This window comes from Echeneis naucrates, chromosome 10, assembly GCF_900963305.1.
Source record: "Echeneis naucrates chromosome 10, fEcheNa1.1, whole genome shotgun sequence".
NCBI classification, from domain to species: domain Eukaryota; kingdom Metazoa; phylum Chordata; class Actinopteri; order Carangiformes; family Echeneidae; genus Echeneis; species Echeneis naucrates.
The window spans coordinates 7,950,679-7,971,900 of NC_042520.1; the positions used below are offsets into that span (position 1 = coordinate 7,950,679).

The 21,222-nt window shown below is 38.7% G+C and overlaps 1 protein-coding gene across 2 annotated transcripts in view; it reads right to left on the minus strand.

Moving 5' to 3' along the window:
• The window catches only part of diaph2 (diaphanous-related formin 2), a 338,700-nt gene that overhangs the window by 202,005 nt on the left and 115,473 nt on the right, over nucleotides 1-21,222 (minus strand). For both annotated transcript variants that reach the window (XM_029511765.1, XM_029511766.1), the window contains exons 14-17: nucleotides 21,104-21,168; nucleotides 20,301-20,405; nucleotides 12,620-12,964; nucleotides 7,827-7,941 (exon numbers count right to left, since the gene is read on the minus strand). In XM_029511765.1, the coding sequence (XP_029367625.1) occupies nucleotides 7,827-7,941; nucleotides 12,620-12,964; nucleotides 20,301-20,405; nucleotides 21,104-21,168 (630 nt within the window). The remainder of the gene's footprint in view (nucleotides 1-7,826; nucleotides 7,942-12,619; nucleotides 12,965-20,300; nucleotides 20,406-21,103; nucleotides 21,169-21,222) is intronic.

A 21,222-nucleotide genomic window follows, 5' to 3' on the forward strand; every position in this document is an offset into this window, starting at 1 on the left:
TGGTATACACACTACATTGGCTCAGTTGGAAGAATGTGTGTGCGGGGGACAGAGTTGTGCAGGCATAGGTGAAGGAAAATGGGTGTGAGAGTGAGGAGAACTCCTGAGGGATTTGATCAAATCCCATGTGATGAGGGGGAGGATGACTGCAGCCATCACTTGGAGTCAGGTTTTAACTAAGTTACCTTTCCAAAGTCGACCTTTACAGACACAACACAAGTGAGTGAGTGGCCTTGAGGCTTTCTACATTTCTGGGGTTTACTAGATTTATGGAAACCAAAATGTGAGACTAATGAGATGCAAGAGCTAAGACTTTGTTTTAGGATAAAGGTTATATTAGGTTCAGGACTGAGGCCTGTGTGCATGTTTGCATACTGCATTGGGTGGGATTATACTGTTTGCATATACAAATACATTTTGTAATTAGATTTTACACCTCAGTACATTAAATACTACAGGTAACGTGCAAAAATCTGCCTTAAGTTCTTCAGACAAAGACCTCCCTTGACATTCATCATTATACCACTGATGCCTCAATTTTTTTGATTTGTTTCCAAAGGTGATTCATTGGCTTCATTTGGTAACACTTCTGCCTGTCCCCTCTGGTCTGATCCACCACAAGCACTTGGCTGAGCAAGTTCATTAGGAGCCAAGGCATCATTAACACAGAAGCATGCTGGGAAAGACAGTCCCAATAACCCTACGCAGAGGGGTGGACTAGTGCCTCTGATTCCTACTTCGAATTGCACATGCATCTTCATTAGGCCTCCCTTTTTCTCTCTCTCAGTCATTCACCTTCAAACTATAATGTGGATCAAATTGTTGTTGTTATAGAACCTGAAAAATGCATATAATAAAATAACAAAAAACAACAACAAAAAAGCAAAAAAAAAAAAAAAAAAAAAAAAAAAGAAAGAGTTGAGCAGGACTAGAACTTGACCTCACCAAAAATGCATCACTAAAACTGATCATCAGTACTTTTACAGTAGAAATATCATTGAACACTGGTACATATACACACAGGGATTTTATTTGTTGTTAGCTAATCTCCCTAATTACTTTGTGTTGTTTCTGCTGAGAAGCCCCAGAATGACTATTATATAGTGGCATATGCCCTTTGTCCGTCAGCAATTGATGTGGGCAATGGAGGAAACATTTTGGAATAAAGGGGGTGTGAAGCTTGCCAACATCAATCTTGTTTCAAATTTAACTGCAAAGTTCCAGCTGAATGAATTGCCTTTCAAATGCAGCAGGCCATGGCTAGACACATTCAATCCCGAAGTGAATCTGATTTGATCCCAAGAGCTGTACAAAGGGGCACAACCCACAGATTGATAAAGTGAACTGTGGGGAGATGAGGGTAAGAGAAAAAAATAAATAAATTAAAGAACCAAGTCAATGGGGAGCAGGGTAAAGAAAACGGAATAAGCCGATAGAGCTGAGCACTGGAAAAAGGAAAAAAGACAAAAGAAAGAAAGCAGAGAGGAAACAACTGTTTTAATGGCAAATAAAACTCTTCTCTAATGCGCTCAGGTTGTGAAAAAATGTGGAGATGAGCAAGAAAAAAATAGAGATACGTGTCTTGCCCATTCAGGTGTAGTGACAATTTCTAGATGAAAAAGCACCAGACGGTGCTAAAGGTGAAACACTTGTTTTGACATCTGTGAATGAGGTCTAGCTTTGAGCTTAAAATGTTTTCAAATCACAGAACAACATTTGCAACATTTTCACCACACCAGGAGAGGATGCAACTTGAAATATACTAACATTAGAGCTCAGGTCATGAAGGACACTGGTTCACATAGGTGAACAAAAACCCGTGGCTGAAAGATGGTTGTGGTGGAGTTACTCAAAGGGAGCTATGGTTACACTCTAAAGGGCCAGGCTTTCACTGAAATCCCCAAGATCAGTAGACGTGTACCTCTTTTTGAAGAGGTACATCAGCGAACCATCATGGTGAATAGTCCAAGACGATGTACAGGAAGCTTGATGGGCATTTGCTCACAAGACCAAAAAGGTACCATCCCGGTAAAATGGAGGACTTGTGACGTGCTATAAACAATCCTCATTAAACCTGCACAATCACCAGCTACTTTGGAGGATCCAAGTTAGAGTTCAAGAACCGGTTCACAAGTCAGAGTCAAGACCTGAAAAGAGGAAAGCTGTGTTTCCTTCCCCACGCTGTTAATTGGGATGAATTTGCTCAAAACAACAGCAGAGAGGGAAATCAGAGAGAGTCTGGCAAACACCAACCTCTAGCAAGAGCCTTTATTAATGGCCTACCCACAGCAGCCAATAAACAAACCAGGTTGACCCTGAAGGCACTTGATGCCTTGGCAAAATAGGTGAGAATGGAGTTCAAACCAGGCAGCTCAAAAGATATGGTGATCAGAAATGGGAGAGTGACCACCAAGTTCTTGTGCCAGCTGTAGGTCAATTGAGGATGAGCCAATGAAATGTCTGATGCCACTTTCACTAACGGAAGCACCACATCAGCAAAACAGGGGGGGGGGCTCTCCTCACAGAAGAGGCTCCTGCAGCTGCTACAACTGTGGGAGATGAGGGCAAACATGAGAAGAAAAACTACTTTCTATAACTGAGCCAAACATCCCTAAGGCCTGACACTATCATATGATCTCATGCAAAGGGGCCGCAGGGAGGAAGGCAACCAAGTACCAGTTCCAACTTTGCAGGACCAAAGATTGTCAGGCCCGGCTGTTTCCACTTTCCAGGGATTGGCTGCAGGGGTTTTATAGCACAGTCTGATTAGAAGATGTTCACAGCTCTAGGAATACGAGAAGGGGAAGAAGACAGGTGCTCAGAGGCTGGGGGAGGCAGTGGAAAGAGACGCATGCTGTCTCTTAAAAAAAATTCTTAAGAGTTGAGCTGAAAGCTTCTCTGAAAATCTTCTCCTGGCCGAAAGTGACAGAAAGTGTTGGTGTCTTTTGACATATCTAATAGTAACAAAGATGAGAAATGGTCCCTGCAAAAACTAAAATGTTACCAAAAACTCAGTAGGTGGTTCATGATATCTTTATGTTACCAGTTATCAGTATCGTTTCATATAAATGTCAGATAAAAAGCAATTATGTGCTTCAGACTTTCAGCAACATCAAATATTTTCCAAATACTACAGTTTCTGTGCCTTTGCTACACGATATAGAATTTTAAGTGGATTTAAGCCTTTTACAAGTGTAATTGAGCATGAACAGTATTTGTACTGCATTGATGTAAATTTACGGTAGATTTAAAAAGGTATCTTAACGCTTTTCATACTGATTGTAAAATACTGTTCAACAGTCATCCCTTGCAGGTAAATGAACTGTCCTGCCGGGTTAACAATTACAACACACAGTGATTTAATGGCACAACAGCATTTTCCATCATGTGGTGAAAAGAGGGGACAGCAGCAGTCAGTGTGCAGCAGACACAACAAAGGAGATAAAAGTTTCTCTCATCTCCTGAAGTTATCAGTGTCCAGTTGTCCAGCGTTTATCCTCCCAATATTTTAATGGAGTGAATTAAAGTTATTACCTAAATAAGTTATCAGCTAACTTATAAATTGAGTAGTTGAGTAGTGGTTCTTAGAAACAGCTTAGGTGAGAGTTTGCATTCGTAATCTCTCTCCTCCAGATCCTTTGCCAGCTTGACATGTTAGACCAGCAGTGCCAGTTACCTTGGCCGACTGGACCCCAAATACAGTAGGAAATGTTAAATGTGTTGTAAAATAACAGTAAAACGTGTGATATGTGATGTAGCTAACAAATTAATTAAATCACTTTAAGAATACTGAAACAGATTTTCATTTGTTTAGTTTAGCTTTTGATATGTGTTAATGGTAATAATTGTTAATTAAATAATTTGTAATTGTCATCACTCTGTGTACATCACATGTATATGCCACATTTTTAATTGATTCTGTGCAGAACATCTCATTTACTTTCAGATTTACAACAGTAAAGCAGTCAGGCAGATACTGATGTGACATCTGGTCCATATGATACTGATACAAAGTCACAATATCACGTTTAAATGACCTTCAGAATCCCTAAGAATTCTAATATGTGTTACGTTTTCAATCAGGCCAAAGAATCATCTTATAATAAATGACAAAGAAAAAAATAATAAAAGCGACATTTAGAAGATTGAAGCCAAGCTTGAAATCCCTCTTGATTATCATTTCCTTTTCTTGGTAAAACTCATTAAACAGTGAGACTCATAAAAGCAGCAGGGGAGATGACAGTCTTGCATTCTCAGTTGTTTTAGAGGCCTCTGAGCGCAATAACCATGTGAAAATTGGGGACTGTTAGCGATTCTTTTTTTTTTTTTCTTTTACTGCTAAAGTGTTGTTCTTCAACAATGCAAGCAACAAGCAAGAATCCCAAGGAACATGGAGTTAATAGAAGCCTTTTTGCACCATTTTCTGAGGGCAGCTCTGCAGGGAAGGCATTTACACCTGCTTGCCTCATCTTTCACGATACACTAGTCCCCCAAAGTGTGCTTTACTTATAAATATCCACATCTAAGATGTGGCAGAGACGGAGGTAACACAAAGAAGTAAAAGATATACTTGTGTGTGTGTGTGTGCGTGTGTGTGTGTAGGACCAAAAAAAAAAACAAAAAAAAAACAAAACAAAACAAAACTGTGGCAATATCCCAGACAAATGAAGTCAGTTTTCACGAGCGACTTGTTTGTCACATCAGCACAAAGGATTTATAGTCCATGGCTACAATGAGAGGTTACAATAAGCGTACAAGACCTCAGGAATTAATCTTCCAAGCCTTGGCTTTATTATGTGAACCCCCAACACAACTTTAAACTGCACCAATAACAGTTTAACCAGGGGTGCACACACTTTCAGCATGCAAGCTACTTATAAAATGACCACGTCAAAACAATCTGCTAACTATAAAAATGCAAAAGATATGTTTATTTCTAACTATATTGAGAATTCTTTGTATGTACAATATATGCTCGTGTACATAAACTCATATTGCACTGTACATTTTTCATCATTAACTTACCCTGATGACTTGCACTGAATGGAATCAGCCAGGGATGCATAGTCCGGACAGTAGCTGCTGATAGCCAGCCTGAAGCACACTTTATGGCAGAATGGTATTTGGACTGTCTCACATAAACAAGTGCAGCCAAATAATGCAGTCAAGGAGGTAGCACATTTCTTCATGTTGGGGTAGTTTTCGTCTGTGACTAAGTTCCAGAACTGTCCATGAGCCCTGAATTTAAGCTGAATGGCAGCTTGTAGTGTCAAAATCTCCACTCCAGATTTCTTAAGTTTAGTAGAAATAAATTGGAGGCTAACTAGGCACCTCAGTAGCTTGCCAGAGTTTTGTAGCACTTGGCGCGGTAGTACACGCATGTGTGGTGACACGTGTCAGAAACGGTTGGATGTCTGATTGGCTGCCCTGTATGTCAATCAAGTGACAAATGCCACTGTGAGGATGGATGATAGAGTAACATTTTTTTTTTTAAATGTATGGCAATCTACACTACCTTTGTGATCAACTGGTAGATCACGATCAACATATCGGGCACCTCTGAGTTAAATCATTTGCCTGGAGATGAAAGAAAACCCTCAGTCCAAATGGGTCAAATTCAAAGTGGTCCCATAAATGTGGATATTTTTTTTTTTTTTTAAGACTAAATGTTTAATTTTCACTTAATTTATAGCATCCCCTGACAGTATAAATTTGAAAAATGATACTGCATGAATAGAGGAAAGGGGAAAAACAAACGACTTATTTTATCATTTTAGGAAGATCCCATTGAGCACATTCTTTTTGCAACATCATCTACATCAAAGCCCTCCTCATGGGGGGCAGAGGAGTGGGGGCGGGCGGCACATATCAAACATTAAACAGCATTTTTCATTCATGAGTAAATCATGCTCTGTTTCAACAATAGAGGCGAAAAGAGCTGATTCAGAGGAGTTGCTGCAGGGGTAATTGATAGGGATCCAGCAAAGCTCCCAGGGGAATTGCTAGATCATGAATTCCTATCCGGCCAGCGGGAACATGGACTATCTATAGAACTTTTTTTTTTTTAATTAAACCCCAGTGGGTGAGAAAATTAATTCAATAAAGAATTTAAAAGGACATTTAAAGCTGAAGCCGTGTGTGTAGAACGTCAAATGTTAAGTTGTATTTTATTTTTTGACACGTTTTGAAAATACATTTTACTGTAGCTGTGCCCTGCAAACACATTACCAATTTATTATCATGTTGCATGTTACATTTATCATATTAAATAACAATTGGGTTTAAAAAAAATAGATGCTGCAAAGCTGCCAAAAAGGTTTGACCATGAATTACTTCAGAAATCTTGCAGGGAATGTGTGAAAAATATTGTCTGGCTGACATCCTCTGGTAAAAAATGAGAAGAGGGGTATGACTGCCAGGCTTTTCCCTGCCACTTTATTAAGCCTTCCAAAAACTGCTGTTCCTTCCTACCAATAGTTTCCTTGCATCTGTATTCATTCATTCATTCATTCATTCATTCATTCATTCAACTTCTACCAATTATCTGTTTACAGGTCACGGGGGGTGTTGGAGTCAATCCCAGCTCACACTGGGCGAATGTGGGGTACACCGTGGACAGGTCGCCATTCTATCACAGGGCCAACACACAGAGACAGACAGAGACCAACAACCACTCACACTCAGACCCACGGACAATTTTCAGTCACCTACACTTGCATATGTTTGGTCTGTGGAACATACAGAAAGGACTCAGAAAACTCAGAAAGGAAATCAAACCCATGACCTTCTTGTTGTGGGGAAACAGCACAAACCACTAGGCTTCTGTGCTGCCCTCCTTCTGTATTATGTTGGCAAATAGCCTTGTAGCCACTGATGAAATTGCTATTTATTTCTGAGAAAAAAACGAAAAAGGGACGAGCCTACTTTGTAGACCTGGGGGCTGTGAGAACAACAGAGCAGAAAGTCACAGAGCTGAGTGGTATCCAAACAGGCAGAGGGTATATTGGGAAAGTTGGAGGATTCTATATAGTTATGTCCACAAACCCTAACAGAGCTGAGATTTGACTGTTCTGCGGTTGACAGGGCTCTGACTTCTCCCCTCCCTTGGCAGCTAGAATTAGAGGATTGCACTACACAGACATACGCGCACACACTGTCAAAGAGGTGGAAAACACTCCAATAGTCAAGGGAGGAATACATCTAGTGCCTTCACAAACATGCTTCGATACAAAAACAAACTTGCTCTGTACTGCTTGTGTTATTCATCAGCAAGTTAGGTAGCCTGGTTGTGTATCTGAGAAACAAACTGGCCGGGACAAGAAAACTCCCAAAGCTTCCTTCACAAATGCCTCCCTTCTTCCCTGATGGAGGATTGGTCTACTGAACTGGAAAAGGCAAGAAGCAAACCAAGCATAACCACTCTTGGTTCACACACATACACACACACGCAAGTTCACGTTTGTGCACAACCACGTGCACGCACATAAAAACATTGATCTGCAAGTACTCATCGGGCACAAAGACCAAATACAATGTGCAGTCATACGGCATCTCTAGCCTTCTGAAAGATGCATACATATAAACACACGGCTACGAGAGCATATGAATCGCTAATTGGCACAGAGAATTGAACTGAGAGTATGCATAGAAGGTGTTGAAATGCAAGGGGGAAAGAGCTTGGTTTTAATATAATTAACATTTCAGTAAGAAAAATGGTTTCTTAAGTGTCACAAGATGAAAGTGGCTTGGCATCTATTACCAGAGAGGCTAAATGAAGCGGGTGTGTAGATTAATTAAAGGGGTGACAAGAGATGGCGCCTCCTTACCTTTGCTGTGTGAGGAGAAGTACAGGGAAAGCTGAGTAAATAGGTCAGGATTCTCAAACTTCTCTTCTTTGACTTTGATCCAGAAGCAATTCTCTGCCATTTCCTGAGGCACTATCTGCAATGACACAAGGTTTCCATTATCACTACAATCAGAGACCGCCATTCCACCAACCTGCCACTCAAAAAGTTCTTCACACTTGAGATGGGGTTTGTGTGCGTTTTTTCCTGTGTGGACACACACATGCTCTTGTGTGTGCATTTTTAGAATTTGAGTGCCAAAAGAAACAGGCAAAAAAAGAAAAAATTGGTGAAAAAGTGAGCCATCGGGGTTAAACACATTCACGTTAGAACTTAACACAGGAATATGACCACGCTAAACGATCATGTGGATAGAATCTGCTTTACACATCAAAGAGTGACCTCTCCTGGGATGAATTAAATATTTGAATTTCATTTTCGAGCATAAACCTTTCGAACTCTGTTTATACAACTCTCCCACCTAGAGGCAACTGAGAACCTACACTTGCTGAAATGATGGGAGGTCACTGAGATGCTTTTTACCCCTCTGTCATTCCCTCCTGCTGCTCAGTAGGACAGAGTGAGAGTATACAGAGAAATTCGCACATTAAAAAAAAAAAAATCATCTAACATGTTGCAGTTATTATTAGCTCGTGTGTGACATTTCTCTATATCTACTAAAAGTTCTAATAAGTGTGAAGGGTGTGAACTCTTAGTGTGTCACTTGATATTGAGGGCCCAGACAGCAGTTGGCCTATTGCACTGCTGTTGTTAGCTGCCATCGAGCTGTAAGCTACACTCTCATGAAGCACAGTTCCAGGCAATGCTTGGAAATCATTCTCAGCGACATATAGTACGTGAGATAAGTGGAAAAGTGTTGATGTGTCCTATAGAGGCAATCATAGGTGCATTAATGGGAGGCTTTAGACATGAGTTGGTGTTGAGTGTTGAAATCAAGAGTGCCTCTGTGCTCTTATTCAATTTACAGCCCGCCAAGACAGTAGTACTTGTCGTGTGTGTGAGAAACTAATTCAAAGTAAATGACAAAAAAGCAAATGTAGTCAGTTTGATATTGTAATGATTCATTCCTGATGCATTTAAGTTTTATTACTATTACTTGTATTGTTGTTATTAAAATATTCATAATATTCTGATTATTATTTTTAGTTCTGTATTTCCTGCAACAGCACACATTGAAGCCCTTCCAGTAAGTCAAAATTGAATTGTTTCCTCTTTAAATGCCTACCATGCATTTTATGTGCACAATTTGTTATGACCTCATTATACCTAACACAGGTCTTTTTTGTAACAATTTCTTATAATAAAAGAAACACAAACAGCATATTTTAAAGTTTGATTATTAATGCAGTTTTGCTTATCTGTAAACATATGTGTTATGCAAAACTCAATAATTTTTAAATTACTTGAGTTTGTATTTATGTCTGTAATTTGTGTTTTGTGTCAGGACCCTTCCTCATCTAAAAGATTGAAAAAAAAAAAAGGAAAACAGTAGTTAACATTTTGAAACTGAACAAGATAGTGGCAAGTCTGACTGTAAAGACAACAGAGACAAGAGCGTTAAAGGTCAATATTTTTACTTTAGATGTTTTCTATTGCGATGAACACGTGGGGGTTAGGCTTAGGGTGAGAACTCCATCAGCTAAAAATAGCAAGGCAGGTAAAAGCTAAAAATACATTTCTATGTTTGAATCAACTCAAAAAGGGTCATCTCATATACAAAATTGAACAATTACCAAAAATTCTTTGGCATGCCATTTAAAATGGTTATTGCTTTGGTAGTGTGAAAGTAATTTATTATAACAAGTAAATGTAAGTTTAAGATCTCTACTAAAGAAAATGGCAAATGACTAATTAATTAAACAAACACAATCAGCATCTCATGGGATTCTCAAAAAAATGCAAAGAAAAAATTATCATATAGACAACAGCACAAAACAATTTGCCTGATCAAAGTAAAGAATTAATTAAGGTTTGGCTTTTTAAATTACGTAGCATTGGAATGGTGGTTAGAGACACTGCCTCATAGCAAGAAGGTTCTGGGTTTGATTCCTGGGCCTAGAGCCTTTCTGTATGGACTGTGCCATGGACTGACTGACCCCATGTGCATGGGTGTGCATGCTCTGGCTTCCTCCCAGTCAGTAGACATGCACATTAAGGTTAACTGATGATTAAAAATTGTTAGAGTGAATGTTCGTACAAATGGTTGTTTGTCTTTGTATGTTTTAATGTAGGCCCTGCAGTACACTGACGACCTTTTCAGGATTAACCCCACCCTTGCCGGGAGGGTTAACTCCAAAACCTCTGGTGACCATGACAGATTAGAAGTTGAAAATGAATGAATGTCTGATAATAGCAAATAAAACATAACTAAAAGAAGATATCTCACCTGATACTTGCTAATGACACAAGCATATAATCCGAACAGAAAGGGGTTGAGACAGGAGCCCTGGGTTACACCATAGGTGTCAGATGTTTCTGATTCATGATCACACCAGCTATTAAGAACAGTTTCAAAGAGACCAACCCAGTTTTCAACATGATGAATGAGGTTGTTGTGGCTGAAGATGTTTGCTCATGCTATAAGTCTTATTAAGAATATTGACACATCACTGACAGTTTCACCCCATGCTCAGATGGTGATTAAAAAAAAAAAAAAAAAAAAAAAAATGGTGTCAGTGATACAGTACACTGAATGCAGTACAGAATAAAGTTTCTCCTTCTGTTTATCAGTAATGTCAGTGTTTATCTTAACATTAGCCTATTTCATGACAAGCTCTTATTTCAGAGCTTTTCATTATTTCATTCATTCCAGTGAATACATGTCGCCTTTTTTCTACTATTCCCACGTTTACAGATATCTGTAATTACCGTGGTTGGATTATATGAATTTATTTATTTATGTACATAATACAATAACTGTAATGGTCCAATTGTATTAAGTTTAGCATTGTTTCCATTTTCGAAATTCATAATTAAATGGCAGTAACAAAACAATATGTAGACATCTTAATTCAGCCAATTGCTATGACCCCTACATCATCTTCGCCATCAATTCTCTGTGGGACTCAATGACAAGCTAATCTAAATCTAACAGGGGGTAAAATCATTCAAGCCAATTTGTAAAGGAGTACAACTACAGTAAAACAAATCTGACATTTCCCAATGTGTGGGTGTGCTGGCCTTGTCCCATGTGAGTTGTGTATTTCTGCCTCAGACAGCCATTACACTCTCTGCTTGACTAGAGGATGTAAACATTATATTTTTTCCCATTCAAAAACTTCACCACCCACACCACTAGTGCAAACATACGGACAAAATGATCATATATGCTTGAACATATGTTTGTAGATATGCAAGTCAAGATCATTTGTGGAGATGCATTCAACTAAATTGTTGATTCTTTGTTTTCACTTGGTTGCTCTATACGTTGCCATATTTTCATCTTTTGAGAAGATAGAGAACACACCTACTTCTGCTCCCTCTTCAGAACTACAGATAGTTTTTCCTCACACGGTTATGAATTTCATTTGCATTACCAAACTATAATTCCTGTGGCATCAATGATAACGCACGTGTATATTATCCTGTATCTGTACATTTTCCAGAAAAAGTACATTTGCACCAACTGCATACACACAAATCATACTTCTATATCCCGACACTGAGTAATAATAAAATAAAATATCAAAGCACAAACACACCTGCTATTAAAACCCAAAAACTATGCCGTTTGTCTTACTGTTTACAAAACAGGAATACTAAATATTATTAATAATTGTATCTACCACTAAGGAGACTCTCAAATAAAATTATGTTTCTAATGCAACAGTCATTGCTGACTCGCATTTCCCCTTTTTTTATGTCATTTAGTGGCATTCTGCTAAAAAATTTTACTGTCTAAAGTAGGAAATACCCGTAATTAGCTTACTCATGCTTTTGAGGAAAAGGCGAAGAAATACAAAGAAATTACTCCAAGCGGCCTCAAAATGCTGAAAAATCATTTTCAAAATTCCATTTTAATTTCTGTCTTCATTCCACGAAAATCATTTAATGTGCACCAATAACATGATGGAGAACTGGTCTGATATGCTGGTTGCTGTCAGTAATTGACAACTGAAATGTTAGGTCACAGAAGCACCAGCAAAACACCATTAAATTAATGCTAAGAACTCCTGAGGCAATGAATAAATTATCTATGGTAAAATAGAACCCTGGCGACCTTTCCAGGGTGTATTCTGCCATCAACAATGTAAGCTGGGTTTGCTTCCAGCACTCCACGTGACCCAGAAATGGATAAGAGGTAGAAGATGAATGAATGAAAAAAATAGAGCCCACACGCAAGAGAATGTCCTACTGACATTGTATTCAAATGTGCTGATGTGTTACACAACCCAGTCTTACTCTCCAAGTATGCAAGGAATGTGAGAATCTAAGGAGATTTAAGCAGTTAAAATCATTTTCTTTTGAATCTTTTGAAATGAGTGCTTGGTATGGAAATGTGTGGTCTGTGGCTGAGTGGTTGTTTGACTAGATCAAGCGTGCATTTGAATAGAGCTCAGTTTGGTTTGGATCTTTACTTTAGCATCTTCATATTGTGCAGTGTTCTGCACAAACCTTCTCAAGGTAGCGCTTGCAAGCTTTTGCACGTCATTGTGAAAGACATTACATAATATTTCATGGAAGGAACTTATGTGTATCAAATCACCAATATCATCAGAGTCTGCTATGTTGAATCAAAGTTCGGGTTACCATACCTTGGCCCAGTTGACCCTCTTCATTACAGTTTCAGGCTTATAGATCTTCTTGGGCTCCAGCCCGTAAGGCAGTTTGATGACAGGCAATGCAGGAGGTGGTGGAGGTCCCCCTGGGCCCCCAAAAAGTGGTGGAGGAGGTGGGGGCCCACAACCAGGGGGTGGTAGGGGAGGTGGAGGTGGTGGTGGAATGGAAGCGTGGCCAGGGAGTGGGGGAGGAGGAGGTGGAGGTGGAGGTGGAGGACAGCCACCAGGTGGAGGTGGGGGAGGAGGAGGCGGAGGAGGAGGGGGAGCAGTAGCACCCCCTGCGAGGGGTGGTGCTCCAGGTGCAGTTGGACCAGCTGCAATCTGCGAAAACAGGGCAAAAATGTTAACAATGTTTCACACATCAAGTGGCGATTGAATTTGATGTCAGGATTAAACCGGGCAAAGGTGAATTGCTTCGCCTTGTGACACAAACAGAGGATCGGTGTAATGTGAGGGGAAAAAACAGTGTACTGGCTACACCACTTTGACATTTCACTGATTTGATACAAGCTTTGATTGTGAAGCAAAGAACGTGTCTGTAAGTGACAATTCATTAGCTTGTTTATGTTGAGGTTTACAAGGTTTTACTAAGTGTTGCTTCCAAATTCAGGCCAAATGAAGAGGCCGTGTCCTTTGCTGTTTAGATAACTTCACAAGGCAGAGAGAACACCATATATTTGGACTGCACCTTATTTTGTTATGGTCCAAGCAACACACCAAAATGACAAATTCTGAATTTCAGGAAAAGGACTTTTAGAAAGAAATATACCATATTCAAGTGCCTTGAATTTCTGTGGATATTCTTTAGTCAACCTGTGGTAAATTACATTTATTGGAAATAATGTGGAAAGGTATGTCTGTATCAGGTCTCACAGCGGGCAATGTACACCAGAATATCAGCGCCATGAAAAGGAAGGAACTGCCCGCAGAACAAAGAGGCAGGATATTTTGAGACAGACATGTTTTGTTGCACTAAAACTCTTAAAAGCATAATGGCCTCTGCAATTTTTAAATAAAAGAAGTTTGGAACAACTATCAATTAAATAAAGTAATGAGTTTGAATACTTGTCAATACTGTCAATATGACATTTGAATTTGTCCTTTTTAAAAAAACTAAAAAAAAAAAAATTCTAATGTGCTAATTATTTAAAAAAAAATGTGGGAAAAACTGTTTTGAGGAATTTATGGTATTTTTTATTTATTTATTTGTTTTTTTTTTTTACTTATGCATGGGATTGCAACCAAAAAATAAATTAAACACACAATGTAGTCAAAGTCATTATTGGCCATATGGGGAAGAAAAAAAAAAAAATCATAGTCAAAAACAAGATTGACTGGCCATTTCATACTTATAGCAGTAATGTAAACACAATCAGTTATTCTAATATTAGAATAAAACTTCCATTTGTTTAAAATAAAGTGTTCCGCATCATCCAAAAGGTTAATATATATATATATATTATAATATATTATATATATATACACCATACAGAACCAAACTTTGAAGAAAATTCTGTAAACACTACAGTCTTCATTTAGAAAAGATAACAATGTTGTTTTCCTATCATGAGTTCTACAGCAGCAAGCTATTAAATAGTAGACAGGGGTGTAATTAGAGCTGAGACTGATAAGACTTTCAGAAGTATTTCAGTCCTTTGACATGTCCGACCTATCACATACTCAGGTATTCTGTGATAGTGATAATGCCAATAGACAAAAATGCAAATACAACAATTACAGAAAGCTAAGCTTAGACAGGGTTGGATCTTCGGAGCTGATTAGATACCAGTTCTTACCAAACAGCATTTCCAATTGCAAATCTAATTTCCAGAACCAATTCCCAACTATGTGCATCTCCCCAGTCACTTGATTGTGTGCGTAAAATGTGATTGGCTTCATATTTAAAGACATTACCCGGTGTTTCATTACATAATGGCATTGGTGGATTGTTTATTAGGACTGAAATTAAAAAGGTGTTCTGTGAGGAGCATCTTGCACAGATCGGCAAGAGCCCTTCAGTAAAAATCCACATCCGATGATTACATGTCTGTCAATCTGGAGCCCATGTGGCCCATTTTCTCTTTTAAGATTAATTTGACTGAATGGAAGCAAATTAGCTGCTAAATTAGAGCAGTGTTGTTGCCATACTGAGGGGCCATCATTTTTTATATCACCCTCTACCTCTCTCTGATCTGCTCGATAATAAGACCAGTGTCTGTGGGACACATGCTTTTGCTTCCTCAGCTATAAAAATAAACATCCAAAGAAGGAACAATCTATAAGTGATTAACTATTTAAAAAACTGTGTACGCTGCTATAACTGATAATGGATAATTTACTCATATGGGACAACATCAGACTACACATGTATACAATACATATACACTATACAAACTTTATGTATGTGTGTCTGAACTTGTAAACACAAATTTGTAATAGTATAATTGGGATATTGCATTAATATGCAAATGTGTAGTTGCTGTAATTACATTACTTTAAATATGCAAACCCCTGTATATATACAGACAATAGAGGGAACACACATGCTGTATTTATTACAAACGGTACGAAGTTACCCGTTATTTAATGAGTACAGGTTGATCATATATTTCTATTATTTGGAATGTTTTAATATTAGGTACCAAGAGCTTTTTTGTTCATGTGACTTCAGCAAAACTCGTCTGGAGCACTGTGTAAAGTAGACGACCAAACTAATATGAAATGTAACCCATCCAAATTGGATTCATAGTCTTCCGGACTCAATGGGGAGGTCAGCATGGCAGATAATTAACTCTGAATCTGCTGTGATTAAATCTATGCCCCAGTCTCATCGCTGATAGAAGAATTCAATCACAAAGTGTTTACTCATGAAAATTGCATTAAATAAGAAGGAAAAGTGTGGAGCTAAAAAGCCCCCATATATAGTTTATCATAACTCCTAACTACTCTATTATTCAGTTCAATGGAAAAAAGGATACTAGGTGGCTACTACATTATGTTGAAGGGTGGTATCGATGTTATCATTTACCTATTTCAAGAGATAAATTAATCCATCAACTCTGGTATCATTCATTATAAATCTGAACAGAATTTCAGTTGGATTTATTTTTTCTTAATCAAAATTAGAGGCTCTGCACGTACAATGCAATTTGAATTTAGATATGGTTAAGAATGTTGATTTGAATTTCTGTAATCATACAATACACAATATAAAGTGGGGCACACATGCATTTGCCACAATTAGTTGAAAGCTGAAATTGGTAAATCTAATACTTTTAACATCACTTACGATTGAAAGTGATTAAAAGTGGCATGATGTCAAGGGCCACACATGCAAGAGGGCACCCACCTTGGCTTCAGATTCCCTGATGAGTCTCTGAGCCTCTTTGAGCTTGTCTTTTTCAATAGTTAACTGTACAACACACACAGACAGACAGACACGTCCAACCAACACACGACACACACCATGAGAACACGCATCATAGCAGAGACAGAGGGCAACAGAGGTGTAAATGAACCGGGTTAGATAGATAGAGAAGAACACTAGTACATAACAACAGGTGCAGTACCCAAACCAAACACTTGAAAGGCAAAAAAGAAAGCAAACAGGGGAAAGAGGGCGGTCCTTCCACAATTAATGGCAATAGTAGTACATTGTTATGTTCCCCTTTTGTATTTGAGTTATTTGATGTGCAAAAGGCAAAGTGTACTGCACTTTAACACCTAAAACTAGGTATAATCTATCTTCAAAAGAACATCAGTGTAGAGCACTGACTGCAGCATGAAAGGAACAAGGCACAGCATCACTGACAGTTGGTACACCTTCAAAACCCGTCTTCTGCTTTCCACTTTTCCTTTTTTTTCTTTTTTGGCATTGAAAAATACATTTTAACTTAACACTCTTGGATGTGTGATGGGCACTGATTTTACTGTGCCTTTGTTTTAGCAATGTATTTCACAGAGCAACTTTGCCAAAAAGGAGGATGGGGAAGTAATACAAAGCAGCTGAAATGTAATATTTTTATGGAGCCATTCCTACAGAACACCTCTTATTATGGACTGTAGAGAACTAAATATTTAATGTGTAAAATGGAAAGGGGAGATGAAAAATTTTTGTGGGGTGACTTAAAAGGAACTCTCATTTTGCAGGTTTCAGGAAATGTAAGTATAGACCTAATTTTTATAGCAGATCTAGGTTTTATTTTGCCTTTCCTCACCAGGGTTAGAATATCATATAAGTTACAGTAATCGAGGACATGGACACATTCGGTTCAAATTTAAACTTTTCATTTTAGCATGGATGCTATGCTATTTTTTGACAAGACCAGTCCAATCTAGTCCGGAGTCATTGGTCTTATGATTGTCTACATGGTGTCATGACTGATATAATTTCCAAATACCACACAAAGGCCCTATTGTCGACCACAAGGTGATGTATCTAATGCTACAAAGCCCTCAGTAAAGACAAAAGAGTCGACCGTGTTAAAAGTGTGGTTAAGTCTACATCTTATTGCTGCCTTTTGAGATGTCCTGCCAGACTTGTCATGTTGCCTGTGGAGTATGCTACACACACAGAGCAGAGCTTAAAAACTGTAGTTTTCTTGACAACAATGCAAACATTTTTGAAAATATATACACACCAGTGATTTCAGAAGTGATGCAGGAGGGAGTTCTTCTAAATCAATAGCTGCTGTGGTGTCTCTGAACTGGCTGCAGGTTCAAGTTAGAGGAAGTACTAAGTACTAATATACTAAGCACTTCAACTTTTGTGTTTTTTCCTGTGTACCACACCCATCCACAGCTCCTCCAGGGGCCAAGGTTGGTCAGCAACAAGACAGCCAGGTTTTTAAAACCTACTGATGGGATGATGTACCAATGTACCACTGCAGCACAACATTTTTTACCTGGAGTTAATTCAGTGAATAGCCCCCCCCACCCCCCCCCCCCTTTTTTTTTTAAACTTTGAATGGTTGCAAGCAAAGGTTTGGTGAAGGGTGGATGATTTTCACTTGTTGTGATTTGTGTGTCCTTTGTTGATGTTTACAGGCAGAGCCTCCTCTCAACTCAATTGGGGGATAATCAAACAGACACATCAAAAAGGCTGCTTGTTACAATGCCAAAGTTCTCAGAGAAAGACTCTCATTAAACATGGTGGTTCATAAACAAGGTGAAAAGAAGTGAGTGAGGCATTTGTTTTAATATCTGACTGGAATTCATTCTAGCAGATGAAAGGCTAGGGGAAGCTCCCAATTAATTCATATTCGGCAAAACAGCAGTGATACAACAGCGGCTTTGATGGACAAAATAAATATAAAGTCCTCACACAGATTTAAAAGGCTTTCTGCCTTACTGCGTCAAAGGTGGATTATGTTACAAAACACACTATTTCAGCCTAGTCTTCCAGAAGCTGGAGAAGCGCAACCATCTGAGAGAGTGGCATTGTTTTGTTCACTGCTCGAACTTACAACTCGAACTTACAAGTCAATGTTCTAACAGAAGACTTACTGAAAAAGAAAAACACAAGACAAAACTGAGGGGGTACTGCAGAACCTGTATATGTGGAACATTTCTGAGAAATTAAAAAAAAAAAAAAATACCATGAAAAGCCTGAAATCAACATAAAATATGGGTTAGAAATTAACTATTTTAACTATTGACTTTTGCTATACCTGAGCAGAGAGAAAGAGTTAAATCGATAGTAACATTTACACAACAGGAAGCAGATATTCTAATTTTTTTGTTATTTTTTGTACTGATGCTCACTAACCTTTGCCCAAAAATTATATAATATAGTATTTAGTTTGAGCACACTTTCTCACTCAAATAGGAAAACATGTACAAACTTTTTGGTTTGTGTCTATATATATATATATATATATATATATATATATATATATATATATATATATATATATATATATTAGCCACTCTGATTTATGAACAGATAAAGCAAAAACACACATCGAATCCTCTAGCACTGAGACCAGTGTAAAAATAAACTCTTCTACTCCACTGTCAGTAAATCAATAATGAAAAATAGCCAACAGGTGAACAGAATGGAAACTCACAGTTGCATTTCTCAGACCTCAAAATAAAATAAACAGGCCCTAGTCGTCAGCATAGCGGCCAATGACTACTGACAGACAGCTTGTCTAGTGGTTTTTATCCGGAAGAGGTGGACCTGTCAGCATGCTGTGGGGTTAGATGAGGCTTGGTCTCTACCTGCCATATTGATATAACAGGTTTGTAACTATTATGATAATGTCAATACTGGTCTTTAATGAGGTTATGATAATAATAAGTCAGTGAGTGTCTCACTCTGAAGCACATGCTCTGTAAACTTTTAAAATTATTTCCTCAAAATACATAGGGGATTTTCTAAAGTTGTTATCTCCACATTCATGTGAGTTTGTGCCAAACAAATTACATGTTTTCCAGTTAAGCTAATGTTTGTTGATTTGATTTGAAATTTGAAACAATAACTGCTCTCTGAAGGAGCATTCAGACAAACAGAGGAAGAGAGCATTTGACTGTGCAGGGCTTCTCAGCTCTACACTGCTTGTTAATGTACCACAGCCAGTCAGTCTTCATGAGACAGAGGCCTGCCAGAGGAGGGGGGAGGGGGCATAATTGGGAAGAAAAAACATGGAAACAACATAAAAAGCTCCACCAAGGCAAAGGGGCCAAGCAAAGGTCACACAATCTGATGCATTCATTTCTGACAGAAAGTGGAAGAAAGAGAGAGCAAGGGAGGAAAAGGCCAAGCAGGTGGAAAAGATGGAGAAGAGCTTTTCTGATGGTCTCATTAAAATGGGTGGGCAGGCACAGAGAGAGTGATGATCCACTTTGGGCATACAATATGAAGTGCAGTGCAAGAGTGAGACCAACACACTTAAGTTCAGAGTTGAAAAACAATGCAGGACTTCATTCAAGACAACAGGCAAAACTACAACCTGAGAGCGTTTTCTAGTGTCCTCAGATTGACTGCTGGAGGACTGATGAAACAGTAAATTACAACCGAGAAAACTATTTTTTAGAAAGAATGGAAAATTTGAAATAGAAAGTAGCCTCTAATATAGAAAAGTAGGTATACCATCTTTCAATATTGGTTTATATTAAATTCTCTAAGCAGGGAAGCAAACTGCCCTTTGTCCCAAGGCAGTGCTAAAGTGTTTGAAATTGGGTTAAGGGGGAAATAGCAGTCATTTGCTGTGCTCAAAATGGATGGTTTTGCCTGGGAAAAATGATGTGGAGGCCAGGAAAAGAAATGCAATCCATCTCTTTGATGATAGAATTACATAGGAAAAGCTTCAATAGAACAATTTGCCCATATAAAGAGCTACAACTTAAGAAGGAGATTGACCCTCTATTAAATCAAATGTTCTTGCATGGGTGATAACTCCCACTTACATCAGCAGCACATCTGTAAGTGGAGTGGAAAGAATCGGCCCCTTTTCTAGGGGCGCTTGGAAGAAAGATATTGTAAGATGATTCCATCAATCTGTTTTTCACTTCCATAAACTTTTATCAAAATGATTTAAGTTCTTCTGAACATCATCTTTTTGTACTTTTTTAGGGAAACACATATCATAAAATATCACAGGGGGAAATGCAACACTGCTGTGCAGAGGAGTGGGATTTCTCTTTTTGGATTTACCTGGGACTCCAGGGCCTGAATCTTCCCCTCCAACTCTTTGATTCTCTCTTCCTTCTTTTGAGACTCAGCCTGGGCCTCCTGCCGTGCACTGAACTCTTCATCAAACTGCAAGAAAGGAGACATGGGTATGTCTATGTGCACATATCAGCACAAGAACACAGATGTATGCACACACACAAACAGGTTGGTGAGTGCAAGGGTATCTCCAGAGAATGACCACAGGGCACGTCAACAGACACCAAAACACACTGCCTTCTACTCCCTGGCCGATTTTCTATTCATAGTCCTCATGGCCCTAGAGCCCTGCTGTCCTTTGTATTTGTTTCAAGCCTGGCTTTCATGTATGTTGATGGATCTAACCTTCGCAGAAACCAAGCCATGTAGCTACAATGATCTCACTGGCCCAGCAGGGCGCTGGGTGGGCTGGTGGGACGGGACTCTTAAGAAAAGCACATACCCCCTCTGTCTCACCAGGCAGTGACAGTGCGGCTGAGATACAAGTTATTACTAATAGTATTAATTAAACTACATCAAAAGGAAATAAAGTGAGATGTTTGAAATGTAGAACTGTAGCAGTAGGCCCTGTACATAACTTAACTCTGTTCTGCCACAACACAAACAAGTATATATCAGAACATCAGCATTGATTCTTGTAATACTGATACGGATCATGTAGCGTCACAGCCAGGTATTGATCAGGGCATGCAAAATCAATAGCTTGTCTGGGAGCTCTGAGGAAGAAAAAACTTTCCTGATGGGAGCTGGCCAACCGAAGGGGGCTGTTGGAGTGATTAATGTCTCACCTTTTTGGAGAGCTCTGCAGCCTTCTGCTCACTCTCATCAACTTTGGCTTTATCCACGCACTGATCTAAAAGACAAAAAGGCAAGAGTCTTATATAAAACACACACACACACAGATGTG